This window comes from Cetorhinus maximus, chromosome 22 (genome assembly GCF_964194155.1).
Source record: "Cetorhinus maximus chromosome 22, sCetMax3.hap1.1, whole genome shotgun sequence".
Classification (NCBI taxonomy): domain Eukaryota; kingdom Metazoa; phylum Chordata; class Chondrichthyes; order Lamniformes; family Cetorhinidae; genus Cetorhinus; species Cetorhinus maximus.
In genome coordinates, this window is record NC_135900.1 from 62,627,487 (window position 1) to 62,652,278 (window position 24,792).

General features: G+C 49.5%; 1 protein-coding gene across 2 annotated transcripts in view; it reads right to left on the reverse strand.

Moving 5' to 3' along the window:
- Positions 1–19,878, reverse strand: part of wdr91 (WD repeat domain 91) — a 43,664-nt gene extending 23,786 nt beyond the window's left edge. The window contains exons 1-9 of one of the 2 annotated variants that reach the window (XM_078568428.1): positions 19,521–19,878; positions 18,168–18,347; positions 16,980–17,187; positions 8,846–8,928; positions 8,253–8,359; positions 4,381–4,564; positions 4,084–4,284; positions 1,329–1,519; positions 360–510 (exon numbers count right to left, since the gene is read on the reverse strand). In XM_078568428.1, coding sequence (XP_078424554.1) covers positions 360–510; positions 1,329–1,519; positions 4,084–4,284; positions 4,381–4,564; positions 8,253–8,359; positions 8,846–8,928; positions 16,980–17,187; positions 18,168–18,347; positions 19,521–19,643 — 1,428 coding nt within the window. In that variant the 5' untranslated portion in view covers positions 19,644–19,878. The remainder of the gene's footprint in view (positions 1–359; positions 511–1,328; positions 1,520–4,083; positions 4,285–4,380; positions 4,565–8,252; positions 8,360–8,845; positions 8,929–16,979; positions 17,188–18,167; positions 18,348–19,520) is intronic. The other variant, XM_078568429.1, reaches the window with a different exon arrangement.
- Positions 19,879–24,792: the final 4,914 nt, after the last annotated feature.

A 24,792-nucleotide genomic window follows, 5' to 3' on the forward strand; every position in this document is an offset into this window, starting at 1 on the left:
TGACAACCCGTTAAGCAGCAAAAGACATAGGTGTACAGAGGGGGAGAGGAAACCTTCCCTTCCACTTAATACTCTGCCATTGCACTACAGCCCTACAAGGGAGTCAGCAGTTTAGTAGTTATATATTAGCACAGCACTGCGCTCGTCACTGCACATTGTACCCTGAGCTGCCTGCTTCTCATTGGCATGCCATCCTGCTAGTCGGTCACTCTGTAGTACTCCACTCTGTCATTCTTCCCATCAATCCGCCCTGCACTCCACACTACTTCACTAATGGTTCTTCCCATTAGGTTTTAATGAATATTCTGAAAGAAACAACGCCTGTGAGAAATATCCAAATTGCATAGATTGTTCCTCACCAATCGGTCTGGTTTGGTGGCCCACTCCAAGGAAAGCAGCTGTGATTTGGACATTATGGTGGCCTTAGTCTGCATGGTGGGATTAAATGCCCATACTTTAACCACTCCATCAACATCCAGACTGGCGACTCTCCTACCAGAGCAATCCACCCTAAATCAATCACAAGAGAGACACTTTCAAAACTGGTGTGTTATCCTCAGAGACCACAATTAGACTAATCTCACTGTAACTGTACAATGATTCTCAACTCCACGAACATTACTTAGAGCTGATTGTCCAGAGGCACCTACGCCAGTGCCTTCCTCTTAACACATTGTTTAGGTACAAGAGGGTTAAATCAGAGCAGCCTAGAGGAATGTAATTAGTTGCATAACTGAGTTTAAATATCACTTTATTCAACCTCAGGTAAAAGGAAATCACGGCATATATGTTTTTGAATCTGTGATCAGTTAGTTTTCCTTGAAATGAAGCCAGGATTCCAACACCCAGAGGCTGTCAAGAAGACTGTAGAAACTGTTTAACAGCATTCATCACTCAGCACAACAGGCTGCTGCACAGGTGAATTAATGTACCACAGTTTGATACAATTCACAACACCTGACTCGTTGTCATTCAGGCCATGTGCCAAATGTACACATTAGATTCAAGGCCCATACGAGTAATAATACTGGAATTGGAGGCAGTTCCTGCAGTCTAATTACTTGTCCCCATTAAGCTGCTGCCAAGATCAGTCACATCTATGGAGGGATAGAAAAGGGAACTCATGCATATGTGTGTGAATTAATGAAACCCACACACACAATAACCTCTTCCCAAAACAAATTAAATCTGCCACATTTTTGTTAAATTGTTTACAAATCAACTGCATATGCAGACCGTCAGTTATGAGAGAGAATTTCGGAACTCAGTCAGCCTACTAAAAGGCATTGATAGACTAAGACACAACTCCCACACCACCCACCACTCACCCGCAGTATATAATGGAGGAGTGATGCTCTGCATATTCCTCCTGACTCAATACTATGAAAGGCTGCTCACACCCTCGCTCCACGCTGCACTTAGCCAGTTTTGTAGGAGAGTCCAGTTGATCCACAGCCATCTCAGGACTGCTGGGAATATCCATCTCAGCACTGCCAGACTCCACTTTTTTCTCCAGACCCTAAACACAAGGAAGGTACAAAACACAGTGACATTTTACCTCTGCTGCAATCAGGCATCAGTGAAGTTTACACTCAATGCTTGAATCTCACAGTGAAGAGGCCATTCGGCCCATCGAGGCTGCACCAACACATGAGAAACACCTGGCCTACCTACCTAATTCCATTTACCAGCACTTGGCCCATAGCCTTGAATGTTATGACGTGCCAAGTGCTCATCCAGGTACTTTTTAAAGGATGTGAGACAACCCGCCTCCACCATCCTCCCTGGCAGCACATTCAAGACCAGCACCACCCACTGGGTAAAAAAGTTTTTCCTCACATCCCCCCTAAACCTCCTGCCCCTCACCTTGAACTTGTGTTGCCTCGTGACTGACCCTTCAACTAAGGGGAACAGCTGCTCCCTATCCACCGTCCATGCCCCTCATAACCTTGTACACCTCGATCAGGTCGCCCCTCAGTCTTCTTTGCTCCAACAAAAACAACCCAAGTCTATCCAACCTCTCTTCATAACTTAAATGTGTCATCCCAGGCAACATTCTGGTGAATCTCCTCTGTACCCCCTCCAGTGCAATCACATCCTTCCTATAATGTGGCAACCAGAACTGCACACAGTACTTCAGCTGTGGCACCACCAAGGTTTTATACAACTCCAACATGATCTCCCTACTTTTGTAATCTATGCCTCGATTGATAAAGGCAAGTATCCCATATGCCTTTATCACCACCCCACTAACATGCCCCTCTGGCTTCAGAGATCTATGGACACACATGCCAAGGTCCCTTTGTTCCTCAGAACTTCCTAGTGTCATGCCGTTCATTGAATATTTCCTTGTCAAATTACTCCTTCCCACTTTTCAGGGTTCAATTCCATCTGCCACTTATCTACCCATTTGACCATCCCGTCTATATCTTCCTGTAGCCCAAGACACTCAACCACACTGTCAACCACCTGGCCAATCTTTGTGTCATCCGCAAACTTATTAATCCTACCCCCCACATAGTCATCTATGTCGTTTATATAAATGACGAATAATAGGGGACCCAGCACAGATCCCTGTGGTACGCAACTGGACACTGGCTTCCTGTCACTAAAGCAGCCTTCTGTCATCACCCTCTGTCTCGTACAACTAAGACAATTTTGAATCCACCTTATCAAATTACCCTGTATCCCATGTGCATTTGCCTTCTTTATAAGTCTCCCATGTGGGACCTTGTCAAAGGCTTGGCTGAAATCCATTTAAGCTACATCAACTACACTACCCTCATCTACACACCTGGTCACCTCCTCAAAAAATTCAATCAAATTTGTCCTCCCTCTGACAAAGCCATGCTGACTATCCCTAATCAAACCTTGCCTCTCCAAGTGGAGATAGATTCTCTCCTTCAGAACTTTCTCCAATAGCTTCCCTACCACTGACCTGAGACTCACTGGTCTGTAGTTCCCTGGCTTATCTCTACAGCCCTTCTTAAAGAGCAGAACCACATTAGCTGTTCTCCATTCCTCTGGCACCACCCCCTTGGCCAGAGAGGAATTAAAAATTTGGGTCAGAGCCTCTGCAATCTCCTCCCTTGCCTCCCTCAGCAGTCTGGGACACAAATCATCTGGACCTGGAGATTTGTCCACTTTTAAGCCTGCCAACACCTCCAATACCTTGTCACTCCCAAATCAATTTGCTCAAGAACCTCACAATCCCTCAACCCGAGTTCCATAGCTTCATCCTCATTCTCTTGGGAGAAGACAGATGTGAAGTATTCGTTCAACACTCTACCGATGTCCTCTGGCTCCACCCATAGATTGCCCCTAAATAAAACCCTTAAACCCACATTGGCTAATGTGACCATTTCTTTTCATATAAGGGACAATAACAAGTTATTGGAGGGTCCCAAGTTCACTTCTATTCTGAGTGAGACACTCTCAGCCAGGGCAGTAGATGGGACAACATTAATTAGCTTCAGTGCTTAAGATAAAGTTCAGCCAAGACTGTCTCTCATCACAGCCAACAGTATTTACCAGAGCAGGGTCAGACATGGCTGTAATGGTCTCGGTGATGAATAGTTCACAGGCACTTACTGTTGGTGGTTTACATATGAAGAGCTACCAGAGGATTGTGAGAGTCTGTCAAACTGAACCTCACAGGAGCCAGCACCTTCGGAAGCAGACTTGAGAATTGCAGCAATATAAATCTATTAATTGCCCTATTATAAATGTTAACTGCTGCTGAATTAATCAACTGATATCAAGCCAATTTGTAATTCAGTAGAAAACTTCCACAATTGTGTTGCTACCTTGTAGGGTAGTAGGATGCCGAGCAGCAGTTTGGGGCTGTCAGAACCCTCATTGTGAGACAGCCAAGTGTTATCACCCCTTTTGTGAGGGTGCATCTAAACACAGCCAGGGGCAGCTTGCTGACTGCAATGCAGTACAGCATAGCAAACCCTTAACAGGGTTCAAGATTTCTTCAAAACATCCCAATGGCAAGTATTTTACTGAGATCCTGTTAGAGATTACATTCAATCAGTTATCTTGATCGCACCCCCCTCCTCAGATCAATCTGCCGCTTACCTGGGCAGCATGCTTGGACAATAGCTCCTTCCGTTCCTTCTCATGGTCCAGTACCTTCCTCTGTCGTGGCTGCACCAAGTTTGGGTCTCTCTCATGGTCTTGTACCTTTCTCTGTCGCTGCTGCACTGTGTTGGGGTCAGCAGCTGTGCTCACCAGCACTTTCCCCTCTTTGGGCACTGAACTCTCTTTACTCTTGGTGATCTAAACAATAGAAACGAAGAACTTCATGATACAGGGCCATAAATTGGATTGTCGAACATGGAAACAGTAAGTCGGGTCAGTATAGGCAGTCAATACCTGATTGTTGGTACCATCTCTCTTTCCAGAGGGCACAGGACTCTGAGAGAACTGCAAAGACCCTGGGTGTACTGGCCCCCTCCCTGGAGGTTTCTTGCTTTGTGGGAGTAACAATGACAAAAATGAGCCAGCTTTGGTCTGAGGGCACAGCAGTGATGAGGCCCTCTGGCTGGACATCAAGTCTCTGTAAATAAATAGCAAATCAGAGTAAGCCAAAAGAGCACATCAAGCCATTGTGACTGACTTCAGAACCTGTACACAGCAGAGCTGGAACTAGACCCACCAACAGCCTCTACTCTGCCACGTCAGACATGCTGCATATGATGCAGTAAAATTGACATGCAGCAAAAGACATCTTTTATTCATTCATGGGATGTGGGCGTCGCTGGCTAGCATTTATTGCCCATTCCTAATTGCCCTTGTTCAGAGGGCATTTAAGAGTCAACCACATTGCTGTGGGTCTGGAGTCACATGTAGGCCAGACCAGGTAAGGGCAGCAGATTTCCTTCCCTAAAGGACATTAGTGAACCAGATGGGTTTTTACAACAATTAACAATGGTTGGGCATTAGACTTTTAATTTCAAGGATTCCAGGGATTGGCGGGATTCGAACCTGGGTTACTAGTCCAGCGACGATACCACTATGCCACCGCCTCCCTGGGCTGGGCTGAGTTGTCTGATGTCAGTGAGACAGTAAATACCTGTGCTCCTGGACGACAAAGGGGCAAAATTTGCCAGAGTTTCACTTCCAGTCACTACCCACAGACACCACCTGGCAACCGTGTGCGCAGATAGAGATTGAGGTCATGACAAAACCGGACTCCTGATTGATGGCCACTGCATTTGAAAAGTAGACTCACCTGCACAAAATGAAGACAATGGTTGAAGGTCCTCTACCACAGCAAGGAGTCAATATCTTCAGGCAACAGGAAGACAATTACTAAGGAACCATTTAAATAATTTATATAGTGCAGATTTATTGCACTACATTACAGCTGCCATCTCAGTGAAACAATCAACAACGGTTTCCTGGTCACCATTAGACTTTTAATTCCAGATTTTTATTGAATTCAAATTCCACCTTCTGCCATGATGGGATTCAATCCTGGGTCCCCAGAGTATTACCCTGGGTCTCTGGATTACTAGTCCAGTGACAATATGCTGGGATTTCAATATGCAGGTAGACTGGGAAAATCAGGTTGGTAGTTGATCCCAAGAAAAGGAATTTGTGGAATGTCTACGAGATGGCTTTTTGGAGCAGCTTGTGGTGGAGCCCACTAGGGAACAGGCAATTCTAGATTTAGTAATGTGTAATGAGGCAGATTTGATAAGGGAGCTTAAGGTGAAGGAACCCTTAGGAGGAAGTGACCATAATATGATAGAATTTACCCTGCAATTTGAGAGGAAAAAGCTGGAATCAGATGGAACAGTTGAATAAAGGCAACTACAGAGGCATGAGGGAGGAGCTGGCCAGAATTGACTGGGAGATGAGCCTAGCAGGAAAGACAGTGGAACAGCAATGGCAGGAGTTTCTGGGAGTAATTTGGGAGACACAGCAAAAATTCATCCCTAGGAAGAAGAAGCATACTAAAGGGAGGACGAGGCAACCATGGTTGACAAGGGAAGTCAGGGACAGCATAAAAGCTAAAGAGAAAGCATACAATGTGGCGAAGAGCAGTGGGAAACCAGGGGATTGGGAAGCCTACAAAGACCAACAGAGGACAACTAAAAAAAAAATAAGGAGGGAGAAGATTAAATATGAAGCTAAACTAGCCAGTAATATAAAAGAAGATTGCAAGAGTTTTTTTTTAGATATATAAAGGGTAAGAGAGAGGAAAAAGTGGAAATTGGGCTGCTGGAAATTGACGCTGGAGAGGTAGTAGTGGGGATCAAAGAAATAGCGGAGGAACTGAACAGGTACTTGCGTCAGTCTTCACGGTGGAAGACGTGAGTAACATCCCCAAAGTTCAAGAGAGTCGGGGGGCAGACGTGAGTATGGTGGCCATTACCAAGGAGAAAGTGCTAGGAAAACTGAAAGGTCTGAAGGTGGATAAATCACCTGGACCAGATGGATTACACCCCACAGTTCTGAAGGAGATAGCTGAAGAGATAGTGGAGGCGTTCGTGGTGATCTTTCAGAAATCACTGGAGTCAGGGAGGGTCCCAGAGGACTGGAAAATCACAAATGTAACCCCCCTGCTTAAGAAGGGAGTGAGGCAAAAGATGGGAAATTACAGGCCGATTAACCTGACCTCGGTCGTTGTTAAGATTTTAGAATCCATTATTGAGGATGAGATTTCAGAATACTTGGAAGTGCATGGTAAAATAGGGCAAAGTCAGCATGGTTTCATCAAGGGGAGGTCATGCCTGACAAATCTGTTAGAATTCTTTGAGGAGGTAACGAGTAGGTTAGACAAAGGAGAGCCAATGGATGTTATCTGCTTGGACTTCCAGAAGGCCTTTGACAAAGTGCCGCACAGGAGGCTGCTCAGTAAGATAAGAGCCCATGGTGTTAGAGGCAAAGTACTAGCATGGCTAGAAGACTGGCTGTCTGGCAGGAGGCAGAGAGTGGGGATAAGGGGGTCCTTCTCAGGATGGCGGCCGGTGACTAGTGGAGTTCCACAGGGGTCAGTATTGGGACCACAACTTTTCACTTTATACATTAATGATCTAGATGAAGGAACTGAGGGCATCCTGGCTAAGTTTGCAGATGATACAAAGATAGGTGGAGGGACAGGTAGTATTGAGGAGGCAGGGAGGCTGCAGAAGGATTTGGACAAGAAGTGGCAGATGGAATACAATGTGGGGAAGTGTGAGGTCATGCACTTTGGCAGGAAGAATAGAGGCATAGACTATTTTCTAAATGGGGAGAGAATTCAGAAGTCTGGAGTGCAAAGGGACTTGGGAGTCCTAGTCCAGGATTCTCTTAAGGTTAACTTGCAGGTTGAGTTGGTAGTTAGGAAGGCAAATGCAATGTTGGCATTTATTTCAAGAGGACTAGAATATAAAAGCAGGGATGTGCTGCTGAGGCTTTATAAGGCTCTGGTCATACCACATTTAGAATATTGTGAGCAATTTTGGGCCCCGTATCTCAGGAAGGATGTTCTGGCCCTGGAGAGGGTCCAGAGGAGGTTCACGAGAACGATCCCAGGAATGAAAGGCTTAACATATGAGGAACGTTTGAGGACTCTGGGTCTATACTCGATGGAGTTTAGAAGGATGAGGGGGGGATCTGATTGAAACTTACAGAATACTGAAAGGCCTGGATAAGAGTGGACGTGGGGAAGATGTTTCCATTAGTAGGAGAGACTAGGACCCGAGGGCACAGCCTCAGAGTAAAGGGAAGACCTTTTAGAACAGAGATGAGGAGAAACTTCTTTAGCCAGAGAGTGGTGAATCTATGGAATTCATTGCCACTGAAGGCTGTGGAGGCCAGGTCATTGAGTGTATTTAAGACCGAGATAGATAGGTTCTTGATTGGTAAGGGGATCAAAGGTTACGGGGAGAAGGCGGGAGAATGGGGTTGAGAAACTTATCAGCCATGATTGAATGGCGGAGCAGACTCGATGGGCCGAATGGCCTAATTTCTGCTCCTATGTCTTATGGTCTAATACCACTATGTGAAATATGGCAGCGGATGCAATGTACTTTGTCCATGAAGATTCACAGAGGAATCAATAATTTTTCTAATAACATTTTGTCTTGTACTTAAAGCAATTGATAAAGTGATGGTGGGAAGAGTGGGATTGGCTGACGGAGGCAGGGGCAAGTGAGGGAATTGAACTACTGCGCCAGATTCAATCGAGTGGAATGATTTTTGGACTGGTCTGTGATTAAAAGTTTATAGTGCTGATCTGCAGATGCAGGACTCACAATTCTGAATCTCCCAGCCGGTCCATGTTCTGAACGTAAGGAGGTAATTTATGGTGAATCATTTCTTCTTCTTTCTTCATTCTTGGCTCTGCTTGCAGAGCAAACAGCTGAGATACAACATGAAATATTCAGAAAACCAAAACAGCAAATACTTTACAGTACAAATGATAACCCTGTGAGCCAAGAATAACAGGCAATTCTGTCAAATCCCAATGTGCCCTGAGAAGCACAAATAACAGGCACCTTGACAAACAACCTCAACAATTCTCACACCTCCATTGACAACTGGATATATACAAGGCAAAGGCAACAACCGTTTACCAGCCTGTCTACGGGCATCTCTCACTTTGAAAGTACATAGCTAAGAACTACGCACAAATGGGAAAACTGGAAACAATGGTAATCCCAGACTATCCTGTGTCACAATCAGCATTATGTGAGCCTTGGCTTTCCATCCTACAGTGCCCAGACTTGCCCAACCACAACCTCACCAGCCCAGAACCAGATCTTTTCACAGGGCTGCCCCCGTCACCCCACCTCCCCCACCAGGCCGTCCACACCCCCCTCCATTTCTCACTGAAATAAAACACTACCTTCTGCCTTAAGGCTTCATTTTCTTCTTGCAGTTGGGAGAATCTCTGGACTTCCGCATCAAAGTTCAGCAACACAGGAACAGGTGACAGAAGTTAAGAAAAGAACACCTCGTCGATTCTCACTTGAATGTCATGTTTGAAACTTTCTACAACTTGAAGGGATATCTCAGTCCTCGTTTTGGGAAATATGTGTACACATTTAAAGAATCATGTTAGCCGCCTGCCAGTCGTGTGCCGAGGTTCACCTGGAAAACTATTAGATAAGGCAGTAATAGATCAGACACATCAAGTTCATCAGTTCCAAACCACAGTCAGATTGGCTTTGAAAGCCATTCTTTATACAACTAGTCACCTTTGGCCTTGCAGCCCTAGGCTGACATTATTTACAATTCACTTGCTCCAACTGTCATACTTCAGTCTGACACCTATTCACTTCTGAAATAAGCAGTGAACATCAAGGCTTCTAACACAGGAATACTGGTAGACAGGAGGCACATGGCTGCAGATCCATGTTCTGACAGTAGGTCGACAGTGGGATAAGGGTGGATGAAGCCAAATGTCTGAAATTATTTTGTGACAAGGAATCACGTGCACATTATAGCGCAAAGCAGCAAAATCACTCTAGGAGGGGCTGGAAAATTACTGCAATTTTATGACCTAATGCAAATGCTTCTAAGCCACTTGAAATGGGTGGCATCATTGGACTTCAAGTGGGTAGAAACATTAGTTTTCTTTTTGTTTATCTTCTATTACCACCAAGATTGTGAACCAATGCATTTGTAGCAAATCACCAGTGACCTCAGCATTTCAGCAGTTAGTGCATGTAATACAGGACGAAGTCCATACTAACAACAGAACATGACCTCGAGCTTATAAATTTTTCAGTGTCAAAGTTCTCCAAACACTGTTCTAACTAACTGGTTTGGTTTTGTCTTTCAGTAGACCCTAGGTATAAAAGCAACGACTCAAATCCATCATGCCACTCAAGAACAACTTGCATCTATAACTTTAATGTAGGAAAAGTGCCTCATGGAAAAATATGAGACAAAAATTTACACCGATGCAAAGCAAAAAAGTGTTAGGATTGGTGACTAAATGCTTGGTCAGAGAGAGGTTTTAAGGAGGATCATAAAGAAAAGAGGTGCAGATATGAAGATTGAGGGAGACTTATCCCTTGAAAGTATTATCAAGCTTGGTTTCTACTGGTGGGGTGAACAAGTAGTCCTTCCTTCACATCCTTCAGGGAGATAGCTTGCCAGGAAGGCAAGATAATGTTTAAGTCCTAAGCCGGAGTTTATTATCTTGATAATGTAAACCCGTGGTGGAATATGTACGTGAAGAAAAACAAAAGGCAACAGAGGGAGAGGCGGGGGTCGGAAAAATATTTCACAGGGGAGGATTCCATAACTGAAAAGGCCGAAATTTCTCACCCTTGCACTTCTCCCTCAACTGCCTGACACACTTTGTCTGACATCCAGTATTGGATGAGCAGAAATTTCCCCCAATTAAATATTGTTTGCAATGGCGAAGTGGTATTGTCGCTGGACTAGTAATCCAGAGACCCAGGGTAATGCTCTGCGGGCTTCGTTTTGAATCCCATCATGGCAGATGGAATTTTTATTAATAAAAGTCTGGAATTAAAAAGTCTAATGATGACCATGGAACCCTTCTCGATTGTTGTGAAAACCCATCTGGCTCACGAATGTCCTTTAGGGAAAAAAAATCTGTCGTCCTTACCTGGTCTGGCCTACACGTGACTCCAGACCCACAGCAATGTGGTTGACTCTGAAATGGCCTAGCAAGCCACTCGGTTGTAACAAACCGCTACAAAGTCACAAAAAAGGAATTAAACTGAACGAATCACCTGGTGTCGACCTAGGCACTGGAAATGACAACGGCAATCTCAGCCCTGTCAACCCTGCAAAGTCCTCCTTACTAACATCTGGGGGCTAGTGCCAAAATTTGGAGAGCTGTCCCACAGACTAGTCTAGCAATAGCCTGACATAGTCATCCTCACGGAATCATACCTTACAGATAATGTCCCAGACACCATCATCACCATCCCTGGGTATGTCCTGTCCCACCAGCAGGACAGACCCAGTAGAGGTGGCGGCACAGTGGTATACAGTCGGGAGGGAGTTGCCCCAGGAACCCTCAACATCGACTCCGGACCCCATGAAGTTTCATAGCATCAGGTCAAACACGGGCAAGGAAACATCCTGCTGATTACCACGTACTGCTCTCCCTCAGCTGATGAATCAGTGCTTCTCCATGTTGAGCACCATTTGAAGGAAGAACTGAGGGTGGCAAGGGTGCAGAATGAACTCTGGGTGGGAAACTTCAATTTCCATTGGAGACTGATGACAGCTTAGGACTTGAAGCAGAATCTGAAGTTGTGTCTAATGCAGGTGAAAGTGAGACGACTTCAACTTCAGTCGACCTAGACTGAAGAGGTGAGACTGGAGTCAGCATTCCCTGATTTGGAGATGGCTCTTCCATAAGCTGTGTATCCTAGGATGGCGCTTGACTTGGCAACACTTGTTTAACGTCTCCGCCAGGTGAGATCATTCGCAGTTTGGACTGGGTAAGAAACAGGTCCTGTCTGAGCAATCACAGTAGCAGGAACCCATTTAGCTCAGGCAGTGTAATTACAAGCTAGAACTTCTTGTCCAGAATAGAAAACTCTTGGCTTTGATCTTTGTGCTCTTCTCTTCACTTAGTTGTGCTATTGATCTTGCACAACTTGCCTTTTTTTGTTGATTTCAGCAGATAAAAGCAAGTGTGCAGTTGCCATCCCATTAGTAGGAATGTCGGAGATGCTTTAGTAGTAGTATGTGGCGTATTTCGGTATGTCAGCAGAAATGTGTCCAGGCGCTTTTGAATGGAGGAATGTCCTTGCGGAACTTAAAAGAATGTTTCATGGTTTGAACAAATCTCTCTGCTAATCCATTGGTGGATGGGCGGTATGGTGCTGAGATGATGTGATGAATTCCGTTACTTCTCAAAAAAATTCTCAAACTCCTGCGAAACAAACTGAGGTCCATTGTTGGTCACAAGTTGTTCTGGTAACCCGTAACGACTGAACATTTCTCTTAGTCTCTGAATTGTACTCCCAGCAGTAGTAGAGGACATCACTGAAACTTCTGGCCATTTGGAACAAGCATCTTTCCTTCAAATGGGCCAGCAAAATCAACATGGATGCACTGCCATGGGTTTCCCAGCCAATCCCATGGATGAAGGGGTGCCAGCTGAGGCATGTTTCTCACACTCTGACATGAACAAGATCTTGCCTTGGCTTCAATGTCTTGGTTCAGGCCAGGCCACCAAAAGTAGCTTCTTGCGATCTCTTTGTGAGTTATTCCACAGTGTCCAGAATGCAGTTGGTCCAACAATGGTTTCCTCAATGTTGGTGGAATAATAATCCGCATGCTCCAAAGCAAATGATAACTCCATCCTTCTGGAAACATAAGTGTGAAAGTCAGGTGAGACTTGGAAGTTCGGGGAGGAGTTGCCATGCATCACAAGATCTGTGACTTTGGACACTGTTGGGTCCACTCAAATGGCTTTCTTTATTTGGACTGAAGTGATGGGTGTGTTCCCCATATGTGCAAAGTAGATGATGTCTTTCTGCGTAGTATCCACATGGCTGACTGGTAGGAGCAGCTCAAAAGACCGCATTGCCATGCAAAATAGATTTTCGATATTTGCTGTCATATGTGTGAGCACTCAACATCAATGCCCAACACTGCGTTCTGCTTGCAGCTAGAGAAAAGATGCATGTGTGGGGGCCAAATATTGAGGTGAGTGGTCGATGAACAGCCAGCAGCATGAATTTCCATCCAAACAGGTACTGGTGAAATTTCCAGATTCTGAAAATGATTCTCAGTACTTCGCATTCAATTTGAGCATATTGGCTCTCTGCTTTGCTTAAAGTCCGTGAAGTGATCACTATTAGACTCTCCACACCCGAGGTCATTGTGTGAGAAATAACAGCAGTGCTTCCTTGAATTCACAACGTTCAGTGAGCTTTTTAAGTGCTGCAACAGACTGCGCAGTTGTTTCTCTCTCTTCTTGGTTTCTTTTTGAAACCCAAATCTTTCTGCTATAACAAGTAGCTTAGGGGAAAAATGCGTCTCCAGAACTTTTACAATGTCCTCATATGATTTTGTGCCAGGTTTGTCAGGTTGCACCAAGCTTCTTAGTAAGCCAAGGGTTTTAGCTCCCATCACACTTAAGAAAGTTGCCACCTTATCATTTTCAATTCCACTTACAAGGACAAAAAACTCAAAAGCATTCAATGTAGGAGCTCCACTGTTCAACAGTCAAAATGTCCCATAGGTCGCTAAGTATAGTAATTTTCCTCCTTAAATGTGTTGCTGCTTTCAGAGTTGTAACTCTTTTGCTTCAGGATTTCTCTGGAGCTGTCAGCAGCTTGTTGGTTTCGGCTCTGCGATTTTCCTGTGCTTTTGGGGATCTTGGCGGGCTCACCGGCAAAAGGGGCTGCTTCACTTTATCTATAAACTTTTTTAAAGAAAACACTGCAGGAGCTCTATACCTTTCTCATCTTCTTGAACTCTGCAGGTCCTATCTATTTTGAACTTCGTCAGTTTTTTGCGCTGAGTTTCCCATTTTTTTTTAAACTCGTAATTTCCTTTAAGTAGTTCCTTCACTATAGTTTCTCTTTTCGAATGGCATTACTGCTAAGGTCTATCGTCCTCATCGGCAATTTGTTATGTTTTAATGCTGGTACTGCCAATAACTTTTTAAAGATTAATCAATGCTCACATAGGCACGGAAGTGGTTGAACATTGTGCTTTTGTTTATTTTACTTCAGCAACTGAACTAACAAAACAAAATGGATTCTGCAAGCCCATAATGCACTAAAAAAAAGGGCGGTTAGCCTTAACTATAACTCAGGCACTCAGGAGGTCTTCTCTCCCGGTGTGGGTTACGGCGGACTTCTGGTGCTTTTACAGAGTAATGTTCATTGGATTCTGATGACAACTTAGGGCTTGTAGCAGAATCTGAAGTTATGTCTAATGCAGGTGAAGGTGAGATGACTTCAGTTGAAGTAAAATAAACAAAATGGATTCTGCGATCCCATAGTGCACTGGCTTGCAAAGTACGGCAAGCTAAACAAGACACACAGTACAAAGCAGTAGCACAGTGTACCAATGAAAAAAAAGATAAATGTAACCTGGCTTGTACCAGAATCAGACAAATCAGATAGTGCAGACCTTTTGAGTTAGCTATTATCTATGCCAGGAAAAGCATCACAACCGGTCAGAGACAGCTAGACCAGGGCAAGGGAAGGAAACAGTTGGGAGTTGCTGCTGATCACTGTACAATGAGCCCTGCTGGAAAGCATATTAACCACTCACTCAATTAGGTCAAGCTGTGATACCCTCTGTTGTCCCATATGTCTCAACTGTGCCTCAGTTGTTAACACACTTGCGAGAGTCAGAAAGTTGTGGATTTAGGTCTCACTCCAGGACCTTAGCCCAAGGATCTTGTCTGATAGTGCAGCATTTCCTTGGTACTACACTGGATTGTCAGTCTTTCGGATAAGGGGTTAAATCAAGATGGGTCAAACCCATCTGCCCTCAGGTGTACATAAAAGATGCCATGGCATTGTTTCAAATAGGGACAGGGGAGTAACCCCCACTGTCCTGGCCAATATTTCGTCCTCTATCAACATCACAAAAAACAGATTATCTGGTTGTTATCACATCACAATTTGTGGGTGCTTGCTGTGTGGAAATTCCTACATTATAGCAATGACTACACTTCAAAAATACTTCATGGGCTGTAAAGCACTTTGGGACATTGAGATCATGAAAAGCACTACATAAAGGAAGGTTTTTTCAAATCATTCCCCATCTAGGGTCACATTTGAAGAATTACCAGCTTGGTGAGGCACCAGAGAACACCTGACATGTCTAGAACGACAACCCCGCTGAAGACAGCGTCAGCAGGGGAGAAAAAGATCCTCAGTCCCAATCAACTTGTACCCCACAACTGCGATGCCTTCTGTATCCCACCATATACACTTCCTCATGTAACTCTCCCCAACTCTCTCCACCCAAAACAGTGAGATCTCCTGGGAAGTGAAAAAAGATAAAACCCAGGCCAATTTAGGGGAAAAATAATTGTGAAATTCCTCCCTGATAACACTAAGGCAATTAAAACTATCCCAGATCACTCTAGCCCTGATAATTCCCTGCTGTACCTACCTATTGTCCAAGGTGACCTCTGCCCCAAACACAAACGGATCCAGCTCTCACTTGAAGGAATCCTGCAAATCTGCATCCACCACACGAGCCAACAGCCTATTCCAGAGATCCACTATTCTCAGGGAAAGAACCATCTAATCTAGATCTGACCTTGCTCAACTTAAAACTGTAACCCCTGGCCGACCAGAACATAGTTAATTGGAGCAAACTGTCAACCTACTTCCTTCCTCACCTTATAAACCTCAATCAGATCACCCCTGAGGCTCTACTTCTCCAAGTGGATCATCCCAGCTATTTCAGTTTATCTTGATAACTAAGATGTTTCAAATTGGGAATTATCTATTTGTCCTCTTCTTCGTCCTTTCCAGAGCTTCAATATTACCAACCACATGACACCCCAAACTGGGCACAGTATTCGAACTGAGGCCTGACCAAAGACTTGTACAAGAAAATTGTATTTTTTTAATTTGTTCGTGGAATTTGGGCACTACTGACAAAGCCAACATTTAATGCCCTTGGGAATGTGGTGGTGAAGGGAGGGAGTTCCAGGATTTTGACCCCGTGATGAAAAAATACTGATGTATTTCCAATTCAGAATGATGTGCGGACTTGGGAGGAAAACTTACAGGTGGTGTTCCCTATGCAATGCTGCCCTTGTCCTTCTAGGTGCCTAATGTCAGAAGTTTGGGAGATGCTGTCAAAGGAGCCTTGTTGAGTTGCTGTAGTGCAACCATGGCAGCCATTGTGCATCGGTTGAGAAGGGAGTGAACGTTGAAGGTGATCATGGTGTGCTGATCAAGTGAACTATTTTGTCCTGGATGCTGACGATCGCATTCCTGCCTTGTTCCTTGGCGGTGGACAGACTTTTGGGGGTCAGGAGTCAGGTTACAAGCTGCAGAATTCTCAATCACTCACCTGCTCTTGTAGCCACAGAATTTAGGTGGCTGTGCCCAATTAAATATCTGGCCAATGGTGACCTTCAAGATGTTGATGATGTGGAATTCAGCAATGGTAACGCCATTGAACGCTGAGGGAAGGTGGTTAGACTCTCTTATGTTGAGATGGTCATTGCCTGGCATTTGGGTGAACAAATGTTATTACCGCTCACCAGTCAAACCTTAACATTGTACAGGTGATGCTGCAGGCAGGTATGGATCGTTTCATTATCTGAAGAATTACAAATAAAACTGAACATTGCAATCATAACCGAATGAGCCCCTTCTGACCTTATAATGGAGGGAAGGTCATTGATGAAGCAGCTGAAGATGGCTGGCCCTAGGACACTGCCCTGAGAAACTCTTGCCTTGATGTCCTGGGGCTCAGATAATTGGTCACCAACAATCACAACCACCTTTGCACTAGCTACAACACCAGCCAGTGGAGAACTTTCCCCGATTCTCAATTATGAGTGCATCCCACCACCCTATTTGCTCTACTGATCACTTCACAGTATTGTTCATGCATCTTTAAAGAGTTATGGACTTGACTGCCAAGGTCTTATACTTTTTCCATCCGCTTTAGTGCTTTACTGAAGGGTGTGTGTGTATGTGTATAACACTGCACCTTTCTAATTTGATCATTATTTGCTCAGGGAAGGACTGGGGGGAAAATTATCGCTTGGTTTTTAACAATTTTTAAAAAGTCAAACAGCAACAAAATAATAAGATATAACTCTTGACAGATTGTGGGGGCTAGATTTTGAATAGGTCACAAAGGATTGAGAGCGACACAAAGGATTGATAAGAGATTGAGATTGGTAGCAAGTCTAACTCTGTTACTTTAAAGAATCTCAATTTTCAATCTGATGAGAGCTATTAAGTTGCTCCCCTTCTGTTTGGTTGACAAGTGGAAAAAATGAGAATGGATATGCAGACAGCAAATCCATATTACAAAAAGGATATGCATGCACTGGAAGAGCACGCTCAGGAAGTTGTGCAGCGACACCAGGAAAGTCTCTGCCCACTGCTTTGAGAAGTAGGTGGCGAACACCAAGTTCTGATCTGGATTTGGAATGAAGGGAAGAACAAACCACTCTTTCCATTCTGGCTGGTTCTGCAATTCGAGGGCCTGTTTCTGGAAGAATTCCTGGGTTTTGTCAATCCTATTAGACTGCAACAAAAAGGAAAAGGGAAAAATTACATTCCTTCGTTCCCCAAGCCCTGCTCTGCAAACCTGAAATGTTATTTTAAGACGTGTTTGAAAAGCCTCCATCCAACCCCCATTTCCCTGCAAATATCTGAGATGGTAAAAATTACATGCAGAACAGGAAGATAGTCTAGGACTGTGCTGAATTAACTGATCCCAGCCAGGGCAGAATCTGGAGACCTCTGGACTCAGGAGAAGGAAGATATGAAAGTGTTACTGATTACAACCCAGGGGGTTTTGTGGGAACAATTGTACAGAAACCAAGAAACAATCAAGATCAAATTTGCCGTGGCACCCCATGATCAATTAGTTCATCAGCATTAATTGTCCGGAACCTCAGGACGTTGGTCACTCTGACAGTATAGGAGGCCTGGGTGACCCCTACAACAAACTTCAGGGCAGGGCACTGGGACATTTCTTAAGAATGAGGAAGAGGTTGTGCATGTGTCTTAATTCAGCTGACACCAGCACTGAATAAAAAAAGCACTTCACTCACTGAATTCTCCTTGTGCAGCTTTACAGACTGTGTGTGCTGGTAAAGCTGTAGAGTAAACTACAAGTTCTTCTTTATTCAGGAAAAGAAACTTGCAAGTCAGAGCTCGATACAGAGTAAAGCTCCCTCTACACTTTCCCCATCAAACATTCCCAGGGCAGGTACAGCACGGGGTTAGATACAGAGTGAAGCTCCCTCCACACTGTCCCCATCAACACACCCAGGACAGGTACAACACGGGGTTAGATACAGAGTAAAGCTCCCTCTACACTGTCCCCATCAAACACTCCCAGCGCAGGTACAACATGGGGTTAGATACAGAGTAAATCTCCCTCTACACTGTCCCCATCAAACACTCCCAGGGCAGGTGCAGCACAGGGTTAAAGAGTAAAGTTTCCTCTACACTAATGCATCAAATACTTCTGGAGCAGGTACAGCATGGGCCAAATACCTGGACAGTGTGGACCAGGTAGTAACGGTAGAGGCTGGTTTTCAGCTTGTTGACTGTGTGTCGATATGCATCCTCCAGCCTGCTGAACAGGCGCCGATCCAGGTAACCCCAGTATTCACGCAGTCCATTGAGGTCGTAACCCTGAACCAAATGCTGCAGGTGTTCTACAATTTTGTCAACCTACACAAAAATGTAGAATTATTCAATCACTAGCATTGCAAAAGTCAGCTTTTTAAAACATTAGGATTTATGTACTGATCCAAGTGATCTTTTACCACTTAAAATCTCCAAAACCAGTAAGTTTCTGTGGTTATCAATCATACATCTCACATCACCAGTTAGTGTTAGCTGTGATTCAGCGGGCAGCAATCTTCCCTTTGACTCAGGTTGTGGGGTTTGTAAACAATATAGCTCAAAAACGAATGGACAGATTTCACTGAAACCTGGCACACAGACAGGGTATGGCTGATTATTTTTTTTTGGCAAAGATGCGGATCTGGAACCTGGAATTTTTTTTAAAGGATCTGTTAACATTGGGCGATAGGGTGAACTGACTTGTTTTTATGAAAGCTGTGGGTGTTTGATTTTGAATGTTATTGATTGTTTTAGAATACTGTAGATTGTTTCAGCTGCTGTGGTGGAATCTGTCACAGCTGTCAAAACGTGAGCAGAGTTTTCAGTGCTGGTTGTTGGATGTGGCCTGAAGCCTCTTCAGCAAGATCGAAGCTCTTAATGAAAAGATTACTTTTCTCAGCGTTGTAGTTACAGCGCATTGACCATTCAGTGAAAAGCCTCAAGAGCTCCTTAATGATAGTAACGTTGACATAACACAGTGTGGCAGAGGTATGCCCTCAACTCAATGCCCTGTTGATTTATTCTGAAACTGTGTGCCCTAGTTATAAATTCCCTCAGAGGAAATATCCTCCCAGCATCTACCCCATCAAGCCCCTCAGATCATGCATGTTTCAAAAAGATCACCTCTTGTTCTTTTAAACTCTAATGAATATTGATTCAACCTGCTCAACCTTTCCTCATAAGACAACCCCTTCATTCCAGGAATCAACCTAGTCAGCTTTCTCTGAATTGCCTCCAATACAATTATATCCCTCCTTAAATAAGGAAAGTAAAACTGTATATAGCACTATAGATACAGTCACCAATGTTCTATAAAGTCGTAACAAGCCTTCCCTCACATTACACTCCATCTGCCGAACTTTTGTCTGACCAAGGCTATGAAACTGGAGAGAAGTTTGTCTGTAATCTGGCTTCATTTTATAGCAATTACATTAGTCAGAAATCAGCTCAGACTATGGCTTTTAATGCCAAGCTCGCCAGGCTTCACCGTCAACTCACTCGAAATCCCTTATCCTTGTCCGCCTTGATCTCAGTGTCAAACGTTTTCAGTGTACTGCTGAATTCTCTGTAGAGGAGGTACTCCCGAACCAGCTCATCCATTCGCTCCACTGCCGATGCCATAATTCAGCAGATCAACCTGGGCAGTGAGAACAGAAGGGTGAGAGTGGGGGGATGTATTCTCACTATTCTGACCATGTGATGCCACTGACAGGGTGGGAGTACTGGCCGCGCCACTGTAACCAACACCCACCAATGGGACGCAGAACCCACTTCATGCCCCAGACACCAGATTTCCCCATGCCAGGGAGGAGTGAACAACCATCTCATCGCATGCCCAGTGGGCAGTGAACAACACCCCCCCCTCAACAACACCCTGTCCCTCTCTCCATCTCGCCCCTCCTCCCTGGGTCTGTGTCTCTCCCCGTCCCCCCAGCGGACTCTCCCTCTCCTCCCCTGCCCACCCCAAGCCTGGGTTGCTCTCCCCACCAGATTCTACCCTCCGCGCCCCAACCCACGGATCTCTCTCTACCTCCCCCCACCCCCCACAAGCGTGTCTCTCTCTCTTTTTCTCCCCAACAGCCCAACCACAGTCTCTCTCTCTCCAGCCCCCTTTACCCTGGCTCTCTCTTTTCCCCCCACCCCTGGCCCGGCTCGGCTCTCTCTCTCCTCCCCCTTTACCCCCGGCTCTCTCTCTCTCTCTCCCTCCCCCCTTTACCCCCGGCTCTCCCTCTCTCTCTCCCCCCACTTTACCCCCGGCTCTCTCTCTCTCTCTCCCTCCCCCCTTTACCCCCGGCTCTCCCTCTCTCTCTCCCTCCCCCCTTTACCCCCGGCTCTCCCTCTCTCTCTCCTCCCACTTTACCCCCGGCTCTCTCTCTCTCTCTCTCCTCCCCCTTTACCCCCGGCTCTCTCTCCCCCCGCTTTACCCCCGGCTCTCTCTCTCTCTCTCCCTCCCACCTTTACCCCCGGCTCTCTCTCTCTCTCTCCCTCCCACCTTTACCCCCGGCTCTCCCTCTCTCTCTCCCCCCACTTTACCCCCGGCTCTCTCTCTCCCTCCCCCCTTTACCCCCGGCTCTCTCTCTCCCTTCCCCACCCCCCTTTTACCCCCGGCTCTCTCTCTCCCTCCCCCACCCCCCTTTTACCCCCGGCTCTCTCTCTCTCCCTCCCCCACCCCCCTTTTACCCCCGGCTCTCTCTCTCCCTCCCCCCTTTACCCCCGGCTCTCTCTCTTCCCCACCCCCCCTTTACCCCCGGCTCTCTCTCTCCCTCCCCCACCCCCCTTTACCCCCGGCTCTCTCTCTCCCTCCCCCACCCCCCTTTACCCCCGGCTCTCTCTCTTCCCCACCCCCCCTTTACCCCCGGCTCTCTCTCTCCCCCCCCTTTACCCCCGGCTCTCTCTCTTTCCCCCCCCCAAACCCGGCTCTCTCTCTCTTTCTCTCTCTCTATTCCCCACTTTCTCATTCTCACCATCAAACGGACAAACAGCCGTCAGTTTTTCACGTGACCCACGCTGTCCAATCACCCTCCCCTCAGCACAAAACCCGTCACATGATCAATTCTAACCAATCCCGAGGCGTAGGGACCGAGCTTTGGATCAGAGCCCGGGAAACCCCGGAACCCCTTCGCCCTCAGCCGCCGTCCGCTTGCCTTTCACTGGCTTCGCCCTCACCCACTGCCCGTCCCCTCCTCAACCATTGCCCCTTTTCCCCTCGCCCGCTTCCTCTTCACCCACAGCCCACTCCCCCCTCACCCACAGCCCACTCCCGCCTCACCCACCACCCGCTTCCCCCTCACCCACAGCCCACTCCCCCCTCACCCACAGTCCACTCCCCCTCACCCACAGCCCACTCGCCCCTCACCCACAGCCCACTCCCCCCTCACCCACAGTCCACTCCCCCCTCACCCACAGCCCACTCCCCCCTCACCCACAGCCCACTCCCCCCTCACCCACAGCCCACTCGCCCCTCACCCACAGCCCACTCCCCCCTCACCCACAGCCCACTCCCCCCTCACCCACAGCCCACTCCCCCCTCACCCACAGCCCACTCCCCCCTCACCCACAGCCCACTCCCCCCTCACCCACAGCCCACTCCCCCCTCACCCACAGCCCACTCCCCCCTCACCCACAGCCCACTCACCCACAGCCCACTCCCCCCTCACCCACAGCCCACTCCCCCCTCACCCACAGCCCACTCCCCCCTCACCCACAGCCCACTCGCCCCTCACCCACCACCCGCTTCCCCCTCACCCACAGCCCACTCGCCCCTCACCCACCACCCGCTTCCCCCTCACCCACAGCCCACTCGCCCCTCACCCACCACCCGCTTCCCCCTCACCCACAGCCCACTCCCCCCTCACCCACAGTCCACTCCCCCCTCACCCACAGCCCACTCGCCCCTCACCCACCACCCGCTTCCCCCTCACCCACAGCCCACTCCCCCCTCACCCACAGCCCACTCACCCACAGCCCACCCCCCCTCACCCACAGCCCACTCCCCCCTCACCCTCAGCCCACTCCCCCCCTCACCCACAGCCTACTCCCCCCTCACCCACAGCCCACCCCCCCTCACCCACCACCCGCTTCCCCCTCACCCACAGCCCACTCCCCCCTCACCCACAGCCCACTCCCCCCTCACCCACAGCCCACTCCCCCCTCACCCACAGCCCACTCCCCCCTCACCCACTCGCCCCTCACCCACCACCCGCTTCCCCCTCACCCACAGCCCACTCCCCCCTCACCCACAGCCCACTCCCCCCTCACCCACAGCCCACTCCCCCCTCACCCACAGCCCACTCCCCCCTCACCCACAGCCCACTCCCCCCTCACCCACAGCCCACTCCCCCCTCACCCACAGCCCACTCGCCCCTCACCCACAGCCCACTCCCCCCTCACCCACAGCCCACTCCCCCCTCACCCACAGCCCACTCCCCCCTCACCCACAGCCCACTCCCCCCTCACCCACAGCCCACTCGCCCCTCACCCACAGCCCACTCCCCCCTCACCCACAGCCCACTCCCCCCTCACCCACAGCCCACTCCCCCCTCACCCACAGCCCACTCCCGCCTCACCCACCACCCGCTTCCCCCTCACCCACAGCCCACTCCCCCCTCACCCACAGTCCACTCCCCCCTCACCCACAGCCCACTCGCCCCTCACCCACAGCCCACTCCCCCCTCACCCACAGCCCACTCCCCCCTCACCCACAGCCCACTCCCCCCTCACCCACAGCCCACTCCCCCCTCACCCACAGCCCACTCGCCCCTCACCCACAGCCCACTCCCCCCTCACCCACAGCCCACTCCCCCCTCACCCACAGCCCACTCGCCCCTCACCCACAGCCCACTCCCCCCTCACCCACAGCCCACTCCCCCCTCACCCACAGCCCACTCCCCCCTCACCCACAGCCCACTCCCCCCTCACCCACAGCCCACTCACCCACAGCCCACTCCCCCCTCACCCACAGCCCACTCCCCCCTCACCCACAGCCCACTCCCCCCTCACCCACAGCCCACTCCCCCCTCACCCACAGCCCACTCGCCCCTCACCCACAGCCCACTCCCGCCTCACCCACCACCCGCTTCCCCCTCACCCACAGCCCACTCGCCCCTCACCCACCACCCGCTTCCCCCTCACCCACAGCCCACTCCCCCCTCACCCACAGTCCACTCCCCCCTCACCCACAGCCCACTCGCCCCTCACCCACCACCCGCTTCCCCCTCACCCACAGCCCACTCCCCCCTCACCCACAGCCCACTCACCCACAGCCCACCCCCCCTCACCCACAGCCCACTCCCCCCTCACCCTCAGCCCACTCCCCCCCTCACCCACAGCCTACTCCCCCCTCACCCACAGCCCACCCCCCCTCACCCACCACCCGCTTCCCCCTCACCCACAGCCCACTCCCCCCTCACCCACAGCCCACTCCCCCCTCACCCACAGCCCACTCCCCCCTCACCCACAGCCCACTCCCCCCTCACCCACTCGCCCCTCACCCACCACCCGCTTCCCCCTCACCCACAGCCCACTCCCCCCTCACCCACAGCCCACTCCCCCCTCACCCACAGCCCACTCGCCCCTCACCCACAGCCCACTCCCGCCTCACCCACCACCCGCTTCCCCCTCACCCACAGCCCACTCGCCCCTCACCCACCACCCGCTTCCCCCTCACCCACAGCCCACTCCCCCCTCACCCACAGTCCACTCCCCCCTCACCCACAGCCCACTCGCCCCTCACCCACCACCCGCTTCCCCCTCACCCACAGCCCACTCCCCCCTCACCCACAGCCCACTCCCCCCTCACCCACAGCCCACCCCCCCTCACCCACAGCCCACTCCCCCCTCACCCTCAGCCCACTCCCCCCCTCACCCACAGCCTACTCCCCCCTCACCCACAGCCCACCCCCCCTCACCCACCACCCGCTTCCCCCTCACCCACAGCCCACTCCCCCCTCACCCACAGCCCACTCACCCACCGTCCCCTCACCCACAGCCCGCTTACCCACCACCCGCTTCCCCCTCACCCACCACCCGCTTACCCACCACCCACTTCCCCCTCACCCACAGCCCACACCCCCCTCACCCACAGCCCACTCCCTCCTCACCCACCACCCGCTTCCCCCTCACCCACAGCCCACTCCCCCCTCACCCACAGCCCACTCCCCCCTCACCCACAGCCCACTCCCCCCTCACCCACCACCTGCTTCCCCCTCACCCACAGCCCACTCCCCCCTCACCCACCGTCCCCTCACCCACAGCCCGCTTACCCACCACCCGCTTCCCCCTCACCCACCACCCGCTTCCCCCTCACCCACCACCCACTCCCCCCTCACCCACAGGCCACTCCCCCCTCACCCACAGGCCACTCACCCACCACCCGCTTCCCCCTCACCCACAGCCCACTCCCCCCTCACCCACAGCCCACTCCCCCCCTCACCCACAGCCCACTCCCCCCTCACCCACAGCCCACTCCCCCCTCACCCACAGCCCACCCCCCCTCACCCACAGCCCACTCTCACCCTCAGCCCACTCCCCCCTCACCCACAGCCCACTCAGCCACAGCCCACTCCCCCCTCACCCACAGCCCACCCCCCCCTCACCCACAGCCCACTCACCCACCGTCCCCTCACCCACAGCCCGCTTACCCACCACCCGCTTCCCCCTCACCCACCACACGCTTACCCACCACCCGCTTCCCCCTCACCCACAGCCCACTCCCCCCTCACCCACAGCCCACTCCCTCCTCACCCACCACCCGCTTCCCTCTCACCCACAG